General features: G+C 49.4%; 1 protein-coding gene across 5 annotated transcripts; it reads left to right on the plus strand.

Annotated features, from left to right (window-relative positions):
* Positions 1-6,477: 6,477 nt before the first annotated feature.
* Positions 6,478-15,408, plus strand: FCGRT (Fc gamma receptor and transporter). Of its 5 annotated transcripts, none has more exons than XM_082607173.1 (7): positions 6,478-6,620; positions 7,031-7,117; positions 7,413-7,706; positions 7,829-8,104; positions 13,572-13,841; positions 14,495-14,611; positions 14,947-15,408. In XM_082607173.1, exons 2-7 carry the CDS (start codon positions 7,045-7,047, stop codon positions 15,024-15,026), a joined length of 1,110 nt encoding a protein of 369 aa, XP_082463299.1. In that variant the 5' UTR covers positions 6,478-6,620; positions 7,031-7,044; the 3' UTR covers positions 15,027-15,408. The 5 variants fall into 5 exon arrangements, with proteins under 5 accessions (XP_082463299.1, XP_082463303.1, XP_082463300.1 ...); XM_082607177.1 differs by having other exon boundaries at positions 6,479-6,620; positions 7,455-7,706; XM_082607174.1 differs by having other exon boundaries at positions 6,606-6,679.
* The last annotated feature ends 52 nt before the right edge of the window (positions 15,409-15,460 follow it).

A 15,460-nucleotide genomic window follows, 5' to 3' on the forward strand; every position in this document is an offset into this window, starting at 1 on the left:
GGAGTAACCGGAAGCAGTGAACATGCTCAGAAACCTCCAAATGTAAGCATTAAGCCTGCAGGCTCTGTTCCAGATTCTAGCCCTGCTGTCGTTAGCTGCGTGACCTTGGGACCTTGGGCTTGACTCCCCCGAGAACCACAGAGCTTCAGTTTCCTAATCTGTAAAATCTTGCCTCCCTGCCCCATTGGGAGGATGAAATATGCTCACCTGTGTTGTTTGCGGTAGAACTAGTTCCAGTAAGTGATACTTCTTAGGGAAGTGATTATGTTGCATTCCTGAGCCTATTGTTAGAACCAAGCCCAGTGATGTCTTGGTGTAGCAGGCCCTGAGTCCCCTTGGACAGGCCCAAGGACAAGAGTCTTTGGCAGGTGGCCCCAGAGGTATTAAATGGTTGTGCAACCCTGGGTCTACTATAGCAAATCCTAGTGGTTTGTCATGGGATCTTGAGACTATTTTAGCATGCTTCTGGAATATTCTATTGCATGCCTCTTATAGGAAGCCCCAGTGGCCATTTTGCAGGGAAATTAACTCCAAGCGCAGTTTCATAGCAGGGTCCTGGCGTATGAAGACAGCGGGTGTCAGGCCTGTTACATGAAAACAGGGCAGATATTGGTTATATCATAATGTATCATGGCCTCACATCTGTCACAGCAAACCACAGGAATGTTCTACTGTAGTCAGACTGGCGAGCGTCATTGCAGCCCCCTGTGGTATTACAGCAGGACGTAGTAATAATGGATTATAGTGGGACGTCAGGGTCTTGTAGCAGGTTCTGTTGGTGGTTGCGATACCCAGGTTGTATGAGAGCCGGCGCATGGTTATTATGTGTGGAGCGGGCACCAGGATTCATTTAACTGGCCCTGAGGTCTGTGAGTGGAGTCTAGGGAAAGGGGATCGGAGCAGGTTCGTATGTTTGAGCAGCCCTGCTGCTATATTTTAACACTGCCTTGAGCCCATCAAGGGAAAACCCTGGGGTCTCACATTATAGGAAGTCCCAGATCCCAGACCCACGGATTGTTTCAGGGGTGAATATAGATTCTGCGAGAACATTCTAACAGGATACCAAGGCCATTCTAGAAAAGTTTTAGGGACATATTAAACCAGCCCAGGGTCATTCATTATTGGCTTCATTCATTCTGCTAATGTTTCCTGTGCTGGCCCCTGGGGATGCAAGAGTGAGCAAGACAGATCCAGGGCCTGGTGTCTACGAGCCTACGATCAAGTGCACCCCTGGGGACCTTAACAGCATCCTGAGGTGGGGGGGCAGTATGGGGAACAGGTTATTACTATGCTCTACTGTCTGCCTTGTGCCAAACCTTTGAGTCATTAAAGGCTCTCTACCGAAGTAGGTACGATTATTATCCCATTTCACAGATAAAGAAACCGAGGCTCAGAGAAGCCCACCTAGAAGAGGCAGGATTTGGTTTTGAACTCAGGTGTGATTGCTTTCTGGGGTCAGTAGGGGGCACTACCGTGCAGGTGCAGAGAGGAGGGGAGAGGAGGGCTCAGTAGCTGTGGCGCACGGGCTTAGTTGCTCCGCGGCATGTAGGATCTGCCCGCACCAGGGCTCGAACCCGTGTCTCCTGCATTGACAGGCGGATTCTTAACCACTGCGCCACCAGGGAAGTCCTATTTTTTAATTTTTAGGTCGCACCAGGCAGCTTGCGGGATTCCTCAACCAGGGATCCACCCCGGGCCCACGGCAGTGAAAGCACAGAGTCCTAACCACTGGACCGCCAGGGAATTCCCTGAGGGTCCTTTTTTAGTGGGGTCTCAGGATGAGGGAGCAGCAATCTAGCTGGATGAGGGGCCACGACAGCAAGTTCCTGGGAAATGCGGAAAGTTTCTTGCCTGATAGGGATGTTATAGAATGTCCTAGAGAGTCTGTCTAATTGTTTCTATTTTTCTTTTCTTTTTTTTTTTTTGGCTGCATTGGGTCTTTGTTGCTGTGTGTGGACTTACTCTAGTTGCGGAGAGGGGGGCTACTCTTCGTTGAGGTGCACAGGCTTCTCATTGCGGTGGCTTCTCTTGTTGCGGAGCACGGGCTGTATGTGTGTGGTCTTCAGTAGTTGTGGCACGTGGGTTCAGTAGTTGTGGTGCACGGTCTTAGTTGCTCCACAGCATGTGGGATCTTCCCGGACCAGGGATGGAACCCATATCCCCGGCACTGGCAGGCGGATTCTTAACCACTGCGCCAACAGGGAAGTCCCTGTTTCTATTTTTCTGTCTGTCTATCTGTCTACCTGCCTACCTACCTATTTGTCCATCTGTTTTGTCTGTCTGTCTCTATTTTTCTATCATCCATCTGTCCGTCGGTCTGTCTGTCTGCCTGACTGCCTGCCTACCAACCTATCTGCCTATTTTTCTATCTATCATCTATCTCCCTACTTACCTACCTACCTATCTATCCATCTCTCTGTGTCTCTCTGTCTATCTGTCTTTCATGGGGAGACAGTAATAGAGAGAACCCAGGAGCGGGCCTGGGGAGCCCCGCTCAGCTTTCTGACAGAACCTGAAGGATTCGCTCAGGCTCGGCAGTGGGGAGCGAGCCTGGGGCTGAGGGCACTTTGTGACAGTTCTAGAGTGGGTCACAGCAGTTGTTCTGTGAGGGCTCAGGTCTGATTTAGCAGGATTCAGGGATAGCATGGCCAACTCCATGGGATGTTGGTGTAGCCTCCTGAAGACTCTATCACTGGGTCTCAGGATACTATCTGGGACCCAAGGAGCTTGGGGGTGGGAGGCTGAGATTTTCAGAGACCCGGGGGCATGGTAGTGGCCTCTGGTGATGGTCCAGGAGAACTCCAGGGACACCAGTGTTAAAATTAAGTTATGTCCATCAACAGAGGAATGGTTAAAGAAGATGTGGTACATATATACAATGGAATATTACACAGCCATTAAAAAGAATGAAATAATGCAACATGGATGGACCTAGAGATTGTCATAATGAGTGAAGTAAGTCAGACAGAGAAAGAGAAAGAGAAATATGGTATGATATCTCTTACAGGCAGAATCTAAAGATAAATGATACAAGTGAACTTATTTACAAAACAGAAACAGACTCACAGACTTAGGTTACCAGGGGGGAAGCGTGGGGGGAAGTGACAGTTAGGGAGTGTGGGACTGAAATGTACACACTGCTTTATTTAAAATGGATAACCAGGGACTTCCCTGGTGGCGAAGTGGTTAAGAATCTGCCTGCCAATGCAGGGGACACGGGTTCAATCCCTGTGCTCTGGTCCGGGAAGATCCCACATGCCGCGGAGCAACTAAGCCCATGTGCCACAACTACTAAAGCCCGCGCACCTAGAGCCCGTGCTCCGCAACAAGAGAAGCCACTGAAGTGAGAAGCCAGCGCACCACGGGTAAGAGTAGCTCCCACTCGAAGCAACTAGAGAAAGCCTGCGCACAGCAACAAAGAACCAAAGCAGCCATGAATAAATAAATAAATAAATAAAATGGATAACCAACAAGGACCTACTGTATAACACAGGGAACTCTGCTCAATATTATGTAACAACCTAAATGGGAAAATAATTTGAAAAAGAATAGACACGTATATGTATAACTGAATCATTTTGCTGTACACCTGAAACTACCACAACATTGTTAATCAACTATACTTCAATATCAAATAAAAAGCTAGGGACTTCCCTGGTGGTCCAGTGGGTAAGACTCGGTGCTCCCAACGTAGGGGGCCAGGGTTCGATCCCTGGTCGGGAAACTAGATCCCACGTGCCTCAACCAAGACCCGGTGCAGCCTAAATAAAGTAAAAGTTAAAAATTAAATCACAAAGCTAAACAAAACAAAACAAAAAAACTAATTATTACAGCAGAGCTGTGCAGGGTGTGATGGGCAGTGGAGCGGTGGAGCAGGGTGCTGGCATGGCTGTGGGATCTTTTTGTTGTTGTTTTTGCGGTACGCGGGCCTCTCACTGTTGTGGCCTCTCCCGTTGCGGAGCACAGGCTCCGGACGCGCAGGCTCAGCAGCCGTGTCTCACGGGCCCAGCCGCTCCGCGACACGTGGGATCTTACTGGACCGGGGCACGAGTCCGTGTCCCCTGCATCGGCAGGCGGACTCTCAACCACTGCGCCACCAGGGAAGCCCGCTGTGGGATCTTGAGGCCATTAGTGGGCCAACAGGCCTCAGAGTGGGACTAGAGGAATATCACATTTGGGCTCAGAGAGCATTTAGATGAGTTCTGGGGCATCTTTGTTTTGTTTGTTTTGGGTTTTGTTTTTCTGAGGGCCATGCCCCACAGCATGTGGGATCCTAGTTCCCCGAACAGGGATCAAACCCGCGCCCCCTGCATTGGAAGCGCAGAGTCTTAACCACTGGAACGCCAGGGAAGTCCCTGGGGCATCTTAAGGTAGGACATAAGTGGGACCCCAGTGTGATGGTTTTTAAGCTTCAAGGAAAAGTATACCAGGGTCCTGGGAGACATTGTCACAGACATTGACCACTTTTTATCAGGGTCCAAGGAACATCAGAGTAGGGTCCTGAGAGCCTTTAAAATGAGAGCCCAGGGGCTGGAATGGTGTTCCGGAGACATAGCTGGATCCCAAGGGACATAGAGGGGAAGGCTGGGCATGGCAAATTCCCCAAGGTATTTTAGGACTCATGGAACATGAAAGCGGGATCCTTCAGCATCAGGGTGGATCTCAGTGGATATTCTAGCAGGACCCAGGGAGAGTAATGAAATGAACAGAGGTCCCTCACTCAGTTGAATATAGATTTACCATCTGTCATTATTAAACACGTGTCAACTTGGCTGGGCCACAGTGCCCAGATGTTTGGCCCAACATTACTCTGGATGTTTCTGTGAGGGTGTTTGGGATGAGATTTACACAGAAATCAGCGGACTCTGAGTAAAGCCAACCACCCTTCAAAATGTGGGTGGGCCTCATCCAATCAGTTGAAGGTGGTAAACTCACCTCCCCCCAGCAAACAAAGGGGAACTCTGAGAGCAGACTGCCTCTGGATTTCATCTGCAAGATGAACTCTTCTTGGTTTTCCAGACTGCCTGCCTTTAGACTTGAAATGTAACTCTTTCCAGAGTCCCCAGCCTGCCGGCCATCCCTATCAGATTTTGAACTCACCATGTCTCCACAATCACGTGCACCAATTCCTTATACCAAGTCTCTCTCTCTCTCTCTCTCCCTCTCTCTCTCTCTCTCTCTCTCTCTCTCTCTCTCTCTCTCTATATATATATATATATATATATATATATATATATCTCCTGTTGATTCTCTTCCTCCAGAAAACCCTGACTAATACATCATATGACCTAGCAAGTCCACTACTCCTGGGTATATACCCAAAAGAATTGAATACAGCTATGCAAAAACAAAACAAAACAAAAAACTTGTACACAAATGTTCACAGCAGCATTATTCACAATAGCCAAAAAGTGGAAACAACCTAAATGCCCGTCAGTTGATGAATGAATAAATGAAATGTGGTCAGTCCCTACAATAGAATACTATCCACCTGATGAATTGGGAGATTGGGATTGACATATATACACTAATATATATAAAATAGATAACTAATAAGAACCTGCTGTATAAAAAATAAAGTAAAATTTAAAAAATACTATCCACCCATAAGAAGGAACGAAGTCCTAATACAGGCTACCATGTGGATAAATCTTGAAAACAATATGCTGGGGAATTCCCTGGCTGTCCAGTGGTTAGGGCTCCGTGCTTTCACTGAGATCTTCCACAAGCCGTGCAGCGCGACCAAAAACAGTATGCTAAATGAAAGAAGCCAGACACAAAATGCCACAATATTGTAGGATTCCATTAATCTGAAACGTCCTGAATAGGCAAAATCCATAGAGAGAGAAAGTAAATTTGTTGTTGCCAGGGGCTGGGGGGAGCAGGGGCCCCTTAACGTCTCTGGGGTCCCCTCTGGGGTGATGAAAAAGTTCTGGAACTAGATAGTGGTGATGGTTGCACAACATTGTGAATACACTAAATGTAACCAATAGTAACTCCTTTGTTTTGTGCACTTTACCACAGTGAAACAAATGAATGGGAGCATTATAGCAGGAGTGTGGGCTGCCGGTGGGCGGTTGGAGGGTGCCCCGAAGCATGATATAGTATACTGGGTCTGTGCGTTATTAAGGTCATATCAGAAGATATTAAAGAACTGCAGGCGCACTTTAAGGGGCCCCTTGGGGGAGGGGTTGGAAGGAGGAAGTGTGGAAGTATCTGGAGGGCTTTTATCACAGCAGGAGCTAGTGACGGGCGTTGGGGGTGGTGGGGACAGACAGCAACGTAAGAAGGGGACGCACACAGACCTCCCAGTTTGGGACTCCGATAACGTTGATTCCCAACGTCGTCATGAATTTGCTGGGTGGCTGACACCCTCAAGATAAGAAAATAAGGGAGCAACAGAGAGAGAAAAAAAAAATGACAAAAGTTTCTAGAGAGAGGCCGAGACCAACACTCAGACAGGCTGGGCCCAGGGCCCGGGGTGTGCCCTGCAGCTGGGGGGCGGGGTTGGATATTCCTGGAGTCGAGGAGCCGTCTCCGGACAGGATGTGAGAGAGGAACTGGGGTCTCTAGTCACGGGAGCCAGCTGGGGCCGCAGGAGGGAAGGGATCGTGGCTGCCGTGAGCAGAGCTGGGGCCCAAGACCGAGGGTGGAGAGGGCCGGGCGCCCGGACTCCAGGGTCTCAGGGAGGAGGGAGCCGGGGATCTGGACTTTGGGGTTTGAGGGAGGAGGGGCGCGGAGGGGGGCGGTCGGGACCCGCGGGTCTCAGGGAAGAGAAGGAGGCGGGGCCGAACTCCGAGCAAGGAATCTCAGCCTATCCAGGCTCTGTAACTAATTAACCAGCTCGGATCCAATTAAGGGGTGAAAGTTCATCGAGGAGGAGGGCCTTGTTGTCATCCTCCGGGATCGAACCCCTCCGCCCGCAGTCGCAGGCGCGCGGGGTGGCCGCGGGGAGCCGAGCGGGAGCTGGGGGAGGGAGGGCGGGGCGGGGCGGGGGTCCGGAGGAGTCACGCGCCCCCTCCCGCCCCAGGTCTCCCATTCAGGATGCGGGTCCGCCGGCCTCAGCCCTGGGGGCTCGGTCTGCTGCTCGTCCTCCTGCCTGGGACGTTGAGTGCAGGTGAGGGGGCTCCGGGGGGCGCCGGGGCTGCCGCGGACGGGGGAGGTGCCGCCCACCGGGAAAAGAGCAAAGGAAGCGAAATCCGAGGTCCCACTCGAGCCGGGCACTTCCTTCTTTGCCTCATTTGACTTCGTATCTCACGATCTCCTCCCTCTGGCGGTGTGTCTGGGAAACACCTGTCCCCTTACTGGGTCTCTGTCCCTCTCTCTGGGTCTGGCCCTCCTCTCAGGTTCCGGCCCCTCTATCTGCGGTGGGGTCTTTTCTCTCGCGGGGCGTCTGTGCTGCTCCCATCTAGGTACCCCGGCCCAGCTGCTCTGTTCTCTTGTGTCTCCGGCAGAGAGCCACCGCTCCCTCCTGTACCACTTCACGGCCGTGTCCGCCCCCGCCTCAGGGACTCCTGCCTTCTGGGTGTCGGGCTGGCTGGGGCCACAGCAGTACCTGAGCTACAATAACCTGCGGGCTGAGGCTGAGCCCTACGGCGCTTGGGTCTGGGAAAGCCAGGTGTCCTGGTATTGGGAGAAAGAGACCACAGACCTGAGGTACAAGGAGAAGCTCTTCCTCGAAGCTCTCCAAGTTTTAGGGGAAGGAGGTGAGACTGGAACTCCTGAGTGTGAGGATGGACGGTGCTGGGGCCTGGATCCTGGGTCTGAGGGAGGAGGGGACCAAGGCCCCTGCTCCTGGGCCCTGCTCATCTGTGTTTGGGCATCCCAGGTCCCTACACCCTGCAGGGCCTGTTGGGCTGCGAGTTGGGCCCTGACAATGTCTCGGTGCCTGTGGCCAAGTTTGCCCTGAACGGCGAGGAGTTCATGACGTTTGACCCCAAGATGGGCACCTGGGATGGGGACTGGCCTGAGTCCCAGACCATCAGTGTCAAGTGGATGCAGCAGCCCGAGGCGGTCAGCAAGGAGAAGAACTTCCTGCTCTACGCTTGCCCCCACCGGCTGCTGGGGCATCTGGAGAGGGGCCGAGGCAACCTGGAGTGGAAGGGTGAGCAACCCCGCTGAGAGTTCCGGCACCCACGGACCCCTTCATCCCCACGGCCCTGCCCGAGGCCTCATCCTCTTCCCCAGCCTCTCCTCCCCAGCCTCCAGGCTTCCAGTCTACCCCGCTTTCCTGCAATCATGTCCCAGAGGGTCTTTCTCCACCCCAAGCTGCCCCTGCCCCTCTCCTGCACGCGGCCCTCCTGTGGCTCCTAGAGCCCTTGGGACACAGCTCAGGCCCCTCAGCCGGGCATTGAGACCCCACGTGGCATGGCCTCTGTCTCTCTCCCTCAGCCTCACATTTCTCCATCTGCTCCACTCGGCCAGACGGAATCACCCGGAGCCCTTCAGCTCACACCAGGCCTCCCATTTCTTCACCTTTGCCAGTTGCACTGGTGCCAGGTGCCACTGGTGTCAGGTTCCACTCAGGCGCATGAGGCTTTCACTTGCCTCTTTTGGAGGCCCACAAGATCTTGTGTGACCTCTGTTACACACAGCATATGTCACTCTGAGCTATAATTACACACACGGCTGGGGAACTTAAGGGCTGCAGTTACAGCTCTTTTGTCCTCAGCCTCCCCCACAGTGCAATTCCTACTTCCATCTCAGCCCTCAATATAGACAGTCCTCCACCTAGCAGTCAGAAGAATGTTTTAAAAACATAAATGAACTCCCATCCCACCAGTGCTTAAAACTGTCCCATAGATCCCCACTAGTCTTAGACTAAAATCCAGACCCTGTTGCAAGGCCTGCAAGCTCCTCATGGTCTGGCTGCCTTCCACCACTGTAATTTCACAATGCTCCCAACGACAGTGGCCTTCTCCCTTTCCTCCAATATGTCAGGTTCTTTCCTTCCTCAGGGCCTTTGCACCTGCTGTTCCCTCTGCTTTTGATTCTCTTCCTTGGGATCCAACCATGACTGGGTCCTTCTCATGCTTGAGGTTTGACCTTGGATGTCAGCTCTTCAGCAGGGCCCTCCCTGACCACCCTGGCTAGGGCGTGCCATCCCACCCCCATTATTATCTCTCATGCCACTGTTTTGTCCATTCATTCATTATAGCATCTTTCTTTTTGTTTTGTTTTGTTTTGTTTTGCTTTTTATTGAGGTGTGACTTACCTAAAGTACATGGTTCAATTAGTTTTTTAACTTTAAAAAAAAAACATTTATTTATTTATTTGGTTGTGCTGGGTCTTAGTTGCGGCACACGGGATCTTTAGTTGCGGCATGCAGGATCTAGTTCCCTGACCAGGGATCGAACCTGGGCCCCCTGCATTGGGAGCATGGAGTCTTAACCACTGGACCACCAGGGAAGTCCCCTCAATTAATTAATTTTTTTTTTTGGCCGTGCTACACGGCCTGTGGGATCCTATTTCCCCAACCAGGTATTGAACCCGTGCTGGACGGCAAAGGAAGTCCCTCTCTTCTTTTCTTTCTCTTTTTTTTTGTCTCTCTCTTCTAGTCCACCGATTATGGGACTGAAATTCAGCCAATACCTCACTCTCTTGATTAATGTAGCTTTATAGAAAGTTTTGATATCTAGCAGTTAAGTTCTTCAGTTTTATTGCCTTGGTTATGCCATGTCATTTGCATCTCTATATACATTTCTGCTTGTCAATTTCTGCCAAAAATTCTGTTGGGATTTCGATAGTGATTGAATTGTATCTATAGATTAGTTTGGGGAGAATTGACATCTTAACAATATTAAGTTTTCGAATCCATGAATACAGTATATCCCTGTACTTGTTTAGATATCCTTTAATTTCTCTCAGTAATATTTTGTAGTTTTCAGTGTAGAGGTCTTACACCCCTTTGGTTAGATTTTTTTCCCTAAGTATTAGACATTTTTTGATGCTTCTGTAAATGGTAATTCTAAAAATTTCATTTTCTTATAGTTTGTAGTTAGTTTATAGAAATACTATTGATTTACAGAAATACTATTGAGTTTTATATATTTTCCTTGTATTCAGAAACTTTGCTGAATTCACTTACTGCTATTAATTTTTCCTAGATTCTTTCGGATCATGTCATATTTGACATGTTTTATTTTCTTTTCTAGTTTTAGTAACTTTTATTTATTTTTCTTATCTTAGGATCCCCACTACAATGTTGAATAGAGTGTGATAATGAACATCTTGTAGTCTCAAACTCACAGGGAAAGCATTCAGCGTTTTACTGTTAAGTATTATGTTAGTTATAGATTTTTTTGTTGATATCCCTTTGACGAATTAAGGAAGTTTCCTCCAACTCCTAGTTTGCTAAGAGCTTTTTTTTCTTTCAATTTTTAAAAAAATAAATTTATTTATTTGTTTTTATTTTTGGCTGTGTTGGGTCTTCGTTGCTGTGTGCGGGCTTTCTCTAGTTGTGGTGAGCAGAGGCTACTCTTCGTTGTGGTGCGTGGGCTTCTCATTGCGGTGGCTTCTCCTGTTGCGGAGCACGGCCTCTAGGCACATAAGCTTCAGTAGCTGTGGCGCAAGGGCTCAGTTGCTCCGTGGCATGTGGGATCTTCCCAGGCCAGGGATCGAACCCGTGTCCCCTGCATTGGTAGGCGGATTCTTAACCACTGCGCCATCAGGGAAGCCCTCAATATTTTTTTCTTTAATAGATCTTTACTAGAGTATAATTCCTTCACAGTACTGTGTTAGTTCCTGTTGCACAACAAAGTGAATCAGCCATATGCATACACATGTCCCCATATCCCCTCCCTCTTGAGCCTCCCTCCATCCTCCCTATCCCACCCCTCTAGGTCATCGCAAAGCACTGAGCTGAGCCGACCTCCCTGTGCTATGCTGCTGCTTCCCACCAGCCAACTATTTTACATTCGATAGTGTATATATGTCGATGCTACTCTCACTTCGCCCCAGTTTCCCCCTCCCACCCCAAGTCCTCAAGTTCATTCTCTATGTCTACCTCTTTATTCCTGCCCTGCAATTAGTTTCATCACTACCATTTTTTTTTTTTAGATTCCATATATATGTGTTAGCATACGGTGTTTGTTTTTCTCTTTCTGACTTACTTCACTCTGTATGACAGACTCTAGGTCCATCCGCCTCACTACAAATAACTCGATTTCGTTTCTTTTTATGGCTGAGTAATATTCCATGGTATATATGTGCCACATCTTCTTTATCCATTCGTCTGTTGATGGACACTTAGGTTGCTTCCATGTCCTGGCTGTTGTAAATAGTGCTGCATGAACATTGTGGTACATCGTCTCTTTTTGAATTATGGTTTTTTCGGGGTATATGGTCAGTGGTGGGATTGCTGGGTCGTATGGTAGTTCTATTTTTAGTGTTTTAAGGAGCCTCCATACTGTTTTCCATAGTGGTTGTATCAATTTACATTCCCACCAACAGTGCAGGAGGGTTCCCTTTTCACCACACCCTTTCCAGCATTTATTGTTTCCAGATTTTTTGATAATGGCCATTCTGACTGGGCGTGAGGTGATACCTCACTGTAGTTTTGATTTGCATTTCTCTAATGATTAGTGACGTTGAGCATCTTTTCATGTGCCTCTTGGCCATCTTTATGTCTTCCTTGGTGAAATGTCTATTTAGGTCTTCTGCCCATTTTCTAAGAATTTTTTTGTTTTATTTTTTTATTTTGAATGGTGCTGAATTTTATCAAGTGACCATTTGCTTTTTCCCTTTTATTCTAACGTAGTGAGTTATATTAGCTGATTTTCAAATGTTAAACCAACCTTGAATTCCTGGAATAAACTTCACTTGATCGTAACGTGTTATCCTTTATATAAGTTGCTTGATTCTATTTTCTAATATTTTTAGAGACTTTGAGTGTATTTACATGAGTGATATTGGCCTTAAATTTCCTTTCTTGTTATGTCCTTGTGAGGTTTTGTTATTAAGGTACACTGGCTTCATAAAATGTGCTGGGAACGGTTTCTTCTTTTTCTGTTCCCTGGAAAAATTTGTGTAAGGGTGGTATATTTCGGGCTTCCCTGGTGACGCAGTGGTTGAGTGTCCGCCTGCCGATGCAGGGGACAGGGGTTCGTGCCCTGGTCCGGGAGGATCCCACGTGCCGCGGAGTGGCTGGGGCCCGTGAGCCATGGCCGCTGAGCCTGCGCGTCCGGAGCCTGTGCTCCACAACGGGAGAGGCCACAACAGTGAGAGGCCCACGTACCGCAAAAAAAAAAAAAAAAAAAAGAGTGGTATATTTCTTCCTTAGTTGTTTTGGAGAGTTCATTAATTATGTCATCCGGACCTGGATTTTTTTTTTTTTTTAAAGAAGGTTGTTCTATTTATTATTTTTTTTAATATTTATTTAATTTATTTATTTGGTTGCACTGGGTCTTAGTTGGGAAGAGCTCTTAGTTGTGGCATACATATGGGATCGAGTTCCCTGACCAGGGATCAAACCCGGGCCCCCTGCATTGGGAGCGCAGAGTCTTAACCACTGCGCCACCAGGGAAGGCCTTGGACCTGGAATTTTATTTGTAGAAAAGTTTTAAATTATGGATTAAAAGATTTTAATAGTTACAGGATTACTACTCAATTGTAAAACTTCTTTTTGTGTCAGTTTGAGAAGGTTGTGTTTCTCAGGAATTTGTCCAGGTCATTTAAACTTCAAATGCGCTGGCATGAAATTTTTCATATCCTCTTACTATCTTTTTTTTTTTTTTTTTGGCTGTGTTGGGTTTTCGTTGCTGCACACGGGCTTTCTCCTGTTGTAGCAAGCGAGGGCTACTCTTCGTTGTGGTGCACGGGCTTCTCATTGCGGTGGCTTCTCTTGTTTCAGAGCATGGGCTCTAGGTGCATGGGCTTCAGTAGTTGCAACACGCGGGCTCAGTAGTTGAGGCACACGGGCCCAAGAGCAGGCAGGCTCAGTAGTTGTGGCTCGCGGGCTCTAGAATGCAGGCTCAATAGTTGTGGCACATGGGTTTAGTTGCTCCGTGGCATGCAGGATCTTCCCGGACCAGGGATCAAACCCATGCCCCCTGCATTGGCAGGTGGATTCTTAACCACTTCGCCACCAGGGAAGTCCCTCTCTTACTATCTTTTGAATGACTGTTGGATCTGTCTTATTTTCCCTCATCACACTTTCATAAACTCTTTCCCTTTTATTTACACGTACACAAATATTCGTCTCTCTCCCCTCATTAGAACACAAGCTCCATGAGTACAGGGACTTTGTCTGTCTTGTTCACTGCTGTATCCCCAGTGCCTACAAGAGTGCCGGGCACATCACACGGTAGATGCTCAGTATGTGTCATTGTAGGAAGGACTGGGTGAGACATGGATACCCTCATGGTGGACAGGTTGGGTCTCTGTATCCCTGGGAAGGCCCTTCCCCCTTTACCATTATATTCTCTAGGCTCAGGAAGCCACAGGGCACGTGGTGGGGCCCGCTGGATGGAGTGGAAGGAATGGAGTCCTCTCTATGTCCCTCTCCAACCCTGGGCCTGGCCTTGGGGGTTCCTGGGCCTGAGACTCAGGCCTGTCTGCCTCTTTGTCTGCAGAGCCACCCTCCATGCGCCTGAAGGCCCGACCGGGCAGCCCTGGCTTTTCTGTGCTCACCTGCAGTGCCTTCTCCTTCTACCCACCCGAGCTGCAGCTGCGATTCGTACGGAATGGGATGGCAGCTGGCTCTGGTGAGGGTGACATTGGCCCCAACGGGGATGGCTCCTTCCACGCCTGGTCTTCACTGACAGTCAAGAGCGGCGACGAGCACCACTACCGCTGCGTGGTGCAGCACGCAGGGCTGGCCCAGCCCCTCGCCGTGGAGCTGGGTGAGGTCCCGCTGGGGAATGATGCTCCCTACTTCTGGTTGCCTTTTCTCCCTCTACCGCAGCAATCCTTCCTGAGTCCGACCACCTTCCACTCCACTGCTGCCAGTTCTCCTTGAGCCTGACTGCTTTCTGCCCCACCACTGCCAGTTCTTCCAAAGCCTGACAGTCTTTTGCCCTGTGTTGCTTGCCTCCCCAAGTCTGAGTGCCTTTCCTCCTGCTGCTGCTGGCCTCACTGAGTCGGGCCACCCATTAACCACTATGGGAAGTCCTCCCTAAGTCTGACCGCCTTCCGTCCTGCTGCTGCTAGTCTTCATGGAGTCTGACCATTCGTCGTCTGCTGCTGCCAGTCCTCTATGAGTCTGATGTTCTACTGCTCTGTGCCCACCCCTCCTCTCCAATTTGGAACACCACCCACCCTGCTGCTACAGGTCTCTTGACCAGAGTGACTGAGACCCCTCTTGCTATGGCTGGTTCTTACATACAACCTGGGGACTTTATAGACCTAGAACAGCGTGTGAGTGGCCTTTCCACTCCCCCAAAACTTGGTGCTGGGATCTCTGAGCTTGGGACGGACTGAGAACCCCCAGTCCCCTGTCCTGACTCAGATGTTCTGGAGGGTCCATTAAATATATCACAACATTCTCTGGCTGCAGAATCACCAGCCAAGTCCTCGGTGCCAGTGGTTGGAATCGTCATCGGCTTCTTACTGCTCATGACAGTGGCTGCAGGAGGAGCTCTTCTGTGGAGGAGGATGAGGAAGGGGCTACCAGGTGTGGGACAGGAAGAGGGAAGTGCCTCAGAGAGAGGGACAGAGATCCCAAAAAAGAGGGAGACACATTCCTGGGGGGACAGAGGTCTAGACAGAGGGGGACAGAGACCCAGAGAGTGGTGGGGACAGAAAACTGGAGGGGTGAAACAGAGACTCAGAGCGTATAGAAACCCACAAGGTAGGACAGAGACTGAGAAACACACACACACACACACACACACACACACACACACACACACACACACACACACACACACACACGTGGGGGAGGGGAAGTCAGAGACCCAGAGGATTTCAAAGATTCTAATGATCTCTCCCCCTTCCCTCTTTCCTCAGCCCCTTGGATCTCTTTCCGTGGGGACGATATACGGGCCCTCCTACCCAATCCTGGCCTGTCCAAGGAAGCTGAATCTTAGGATATAAATGCATTCGCAGCGACTGCCAATCGTCCCCCATCCTGGCTGCTACCAGCTAATGTAGTCAGGTCCTTTTCATGCTGTGAGACCTCCTGGAATCCTGGTATTTCTGAGCCTCCAGAAGGAGCCCGATGTCCTCCCTCTGGATTTCCCCTCCTGATATATATGGCTGTCTTCCACCTCCACATATAACATGGGTTTGGGCCCGAATCATTGCGTTCTCATCGTTTCAACTTTTTAGGAAATTGTGGGGGGAATAAATGGTGTAAGCCTTGGGCTTCAAATCTCTCCTGAGGCTAACTTGTTGCCATGGTGGAATCTACCAATTTTATATACCAAGTCATATATTTTTAATTAATAAATTTCACAAATATTTACTGGATGTTTGTGCCCGGCATCTTGAGGAATTCTTGGCTGGAGTCTGACCTGACTCC

The sequence above is a fragment of the Mesoplodon mirus genome, assembly GCF_964341445.2.
Source record: "Mesoplodon mirus genome assembly, chromosome: 19".
Lineage (NCBI taxonomy): Eukaryota > Metazoa > Chordata > Mammalia > Artiodactyla > Ziphiidae > Mesoplodon > Mesoplodon mirus.

Excerpts from the sequence above, each read along its gene's own strand:
- FCGRT (XM_082607173.1), top strand. The coding sequence starts at position 7,045 with ATGCGGGTCCGCCGGCCTCAGCCCTGGGGGCTCGGTCTGCTGCTCGTC. Across the intron at positions 7,118-7,412 it reads GCCTGGGACGTTGAGTGCAG|GTACCCCGGCCCAGCTGCTC; the intron begins GTGAGGGGGCTC and ends GCTCCCATCTAG. Across the intron at positions 7,707-7,828 it reads CCAAGTTTTAGGGGAAGGAG|GTCCCTACACCCTGCAGGGC; the intron begins GTGAGACTGGAA and ends TGGGCATCCCAG.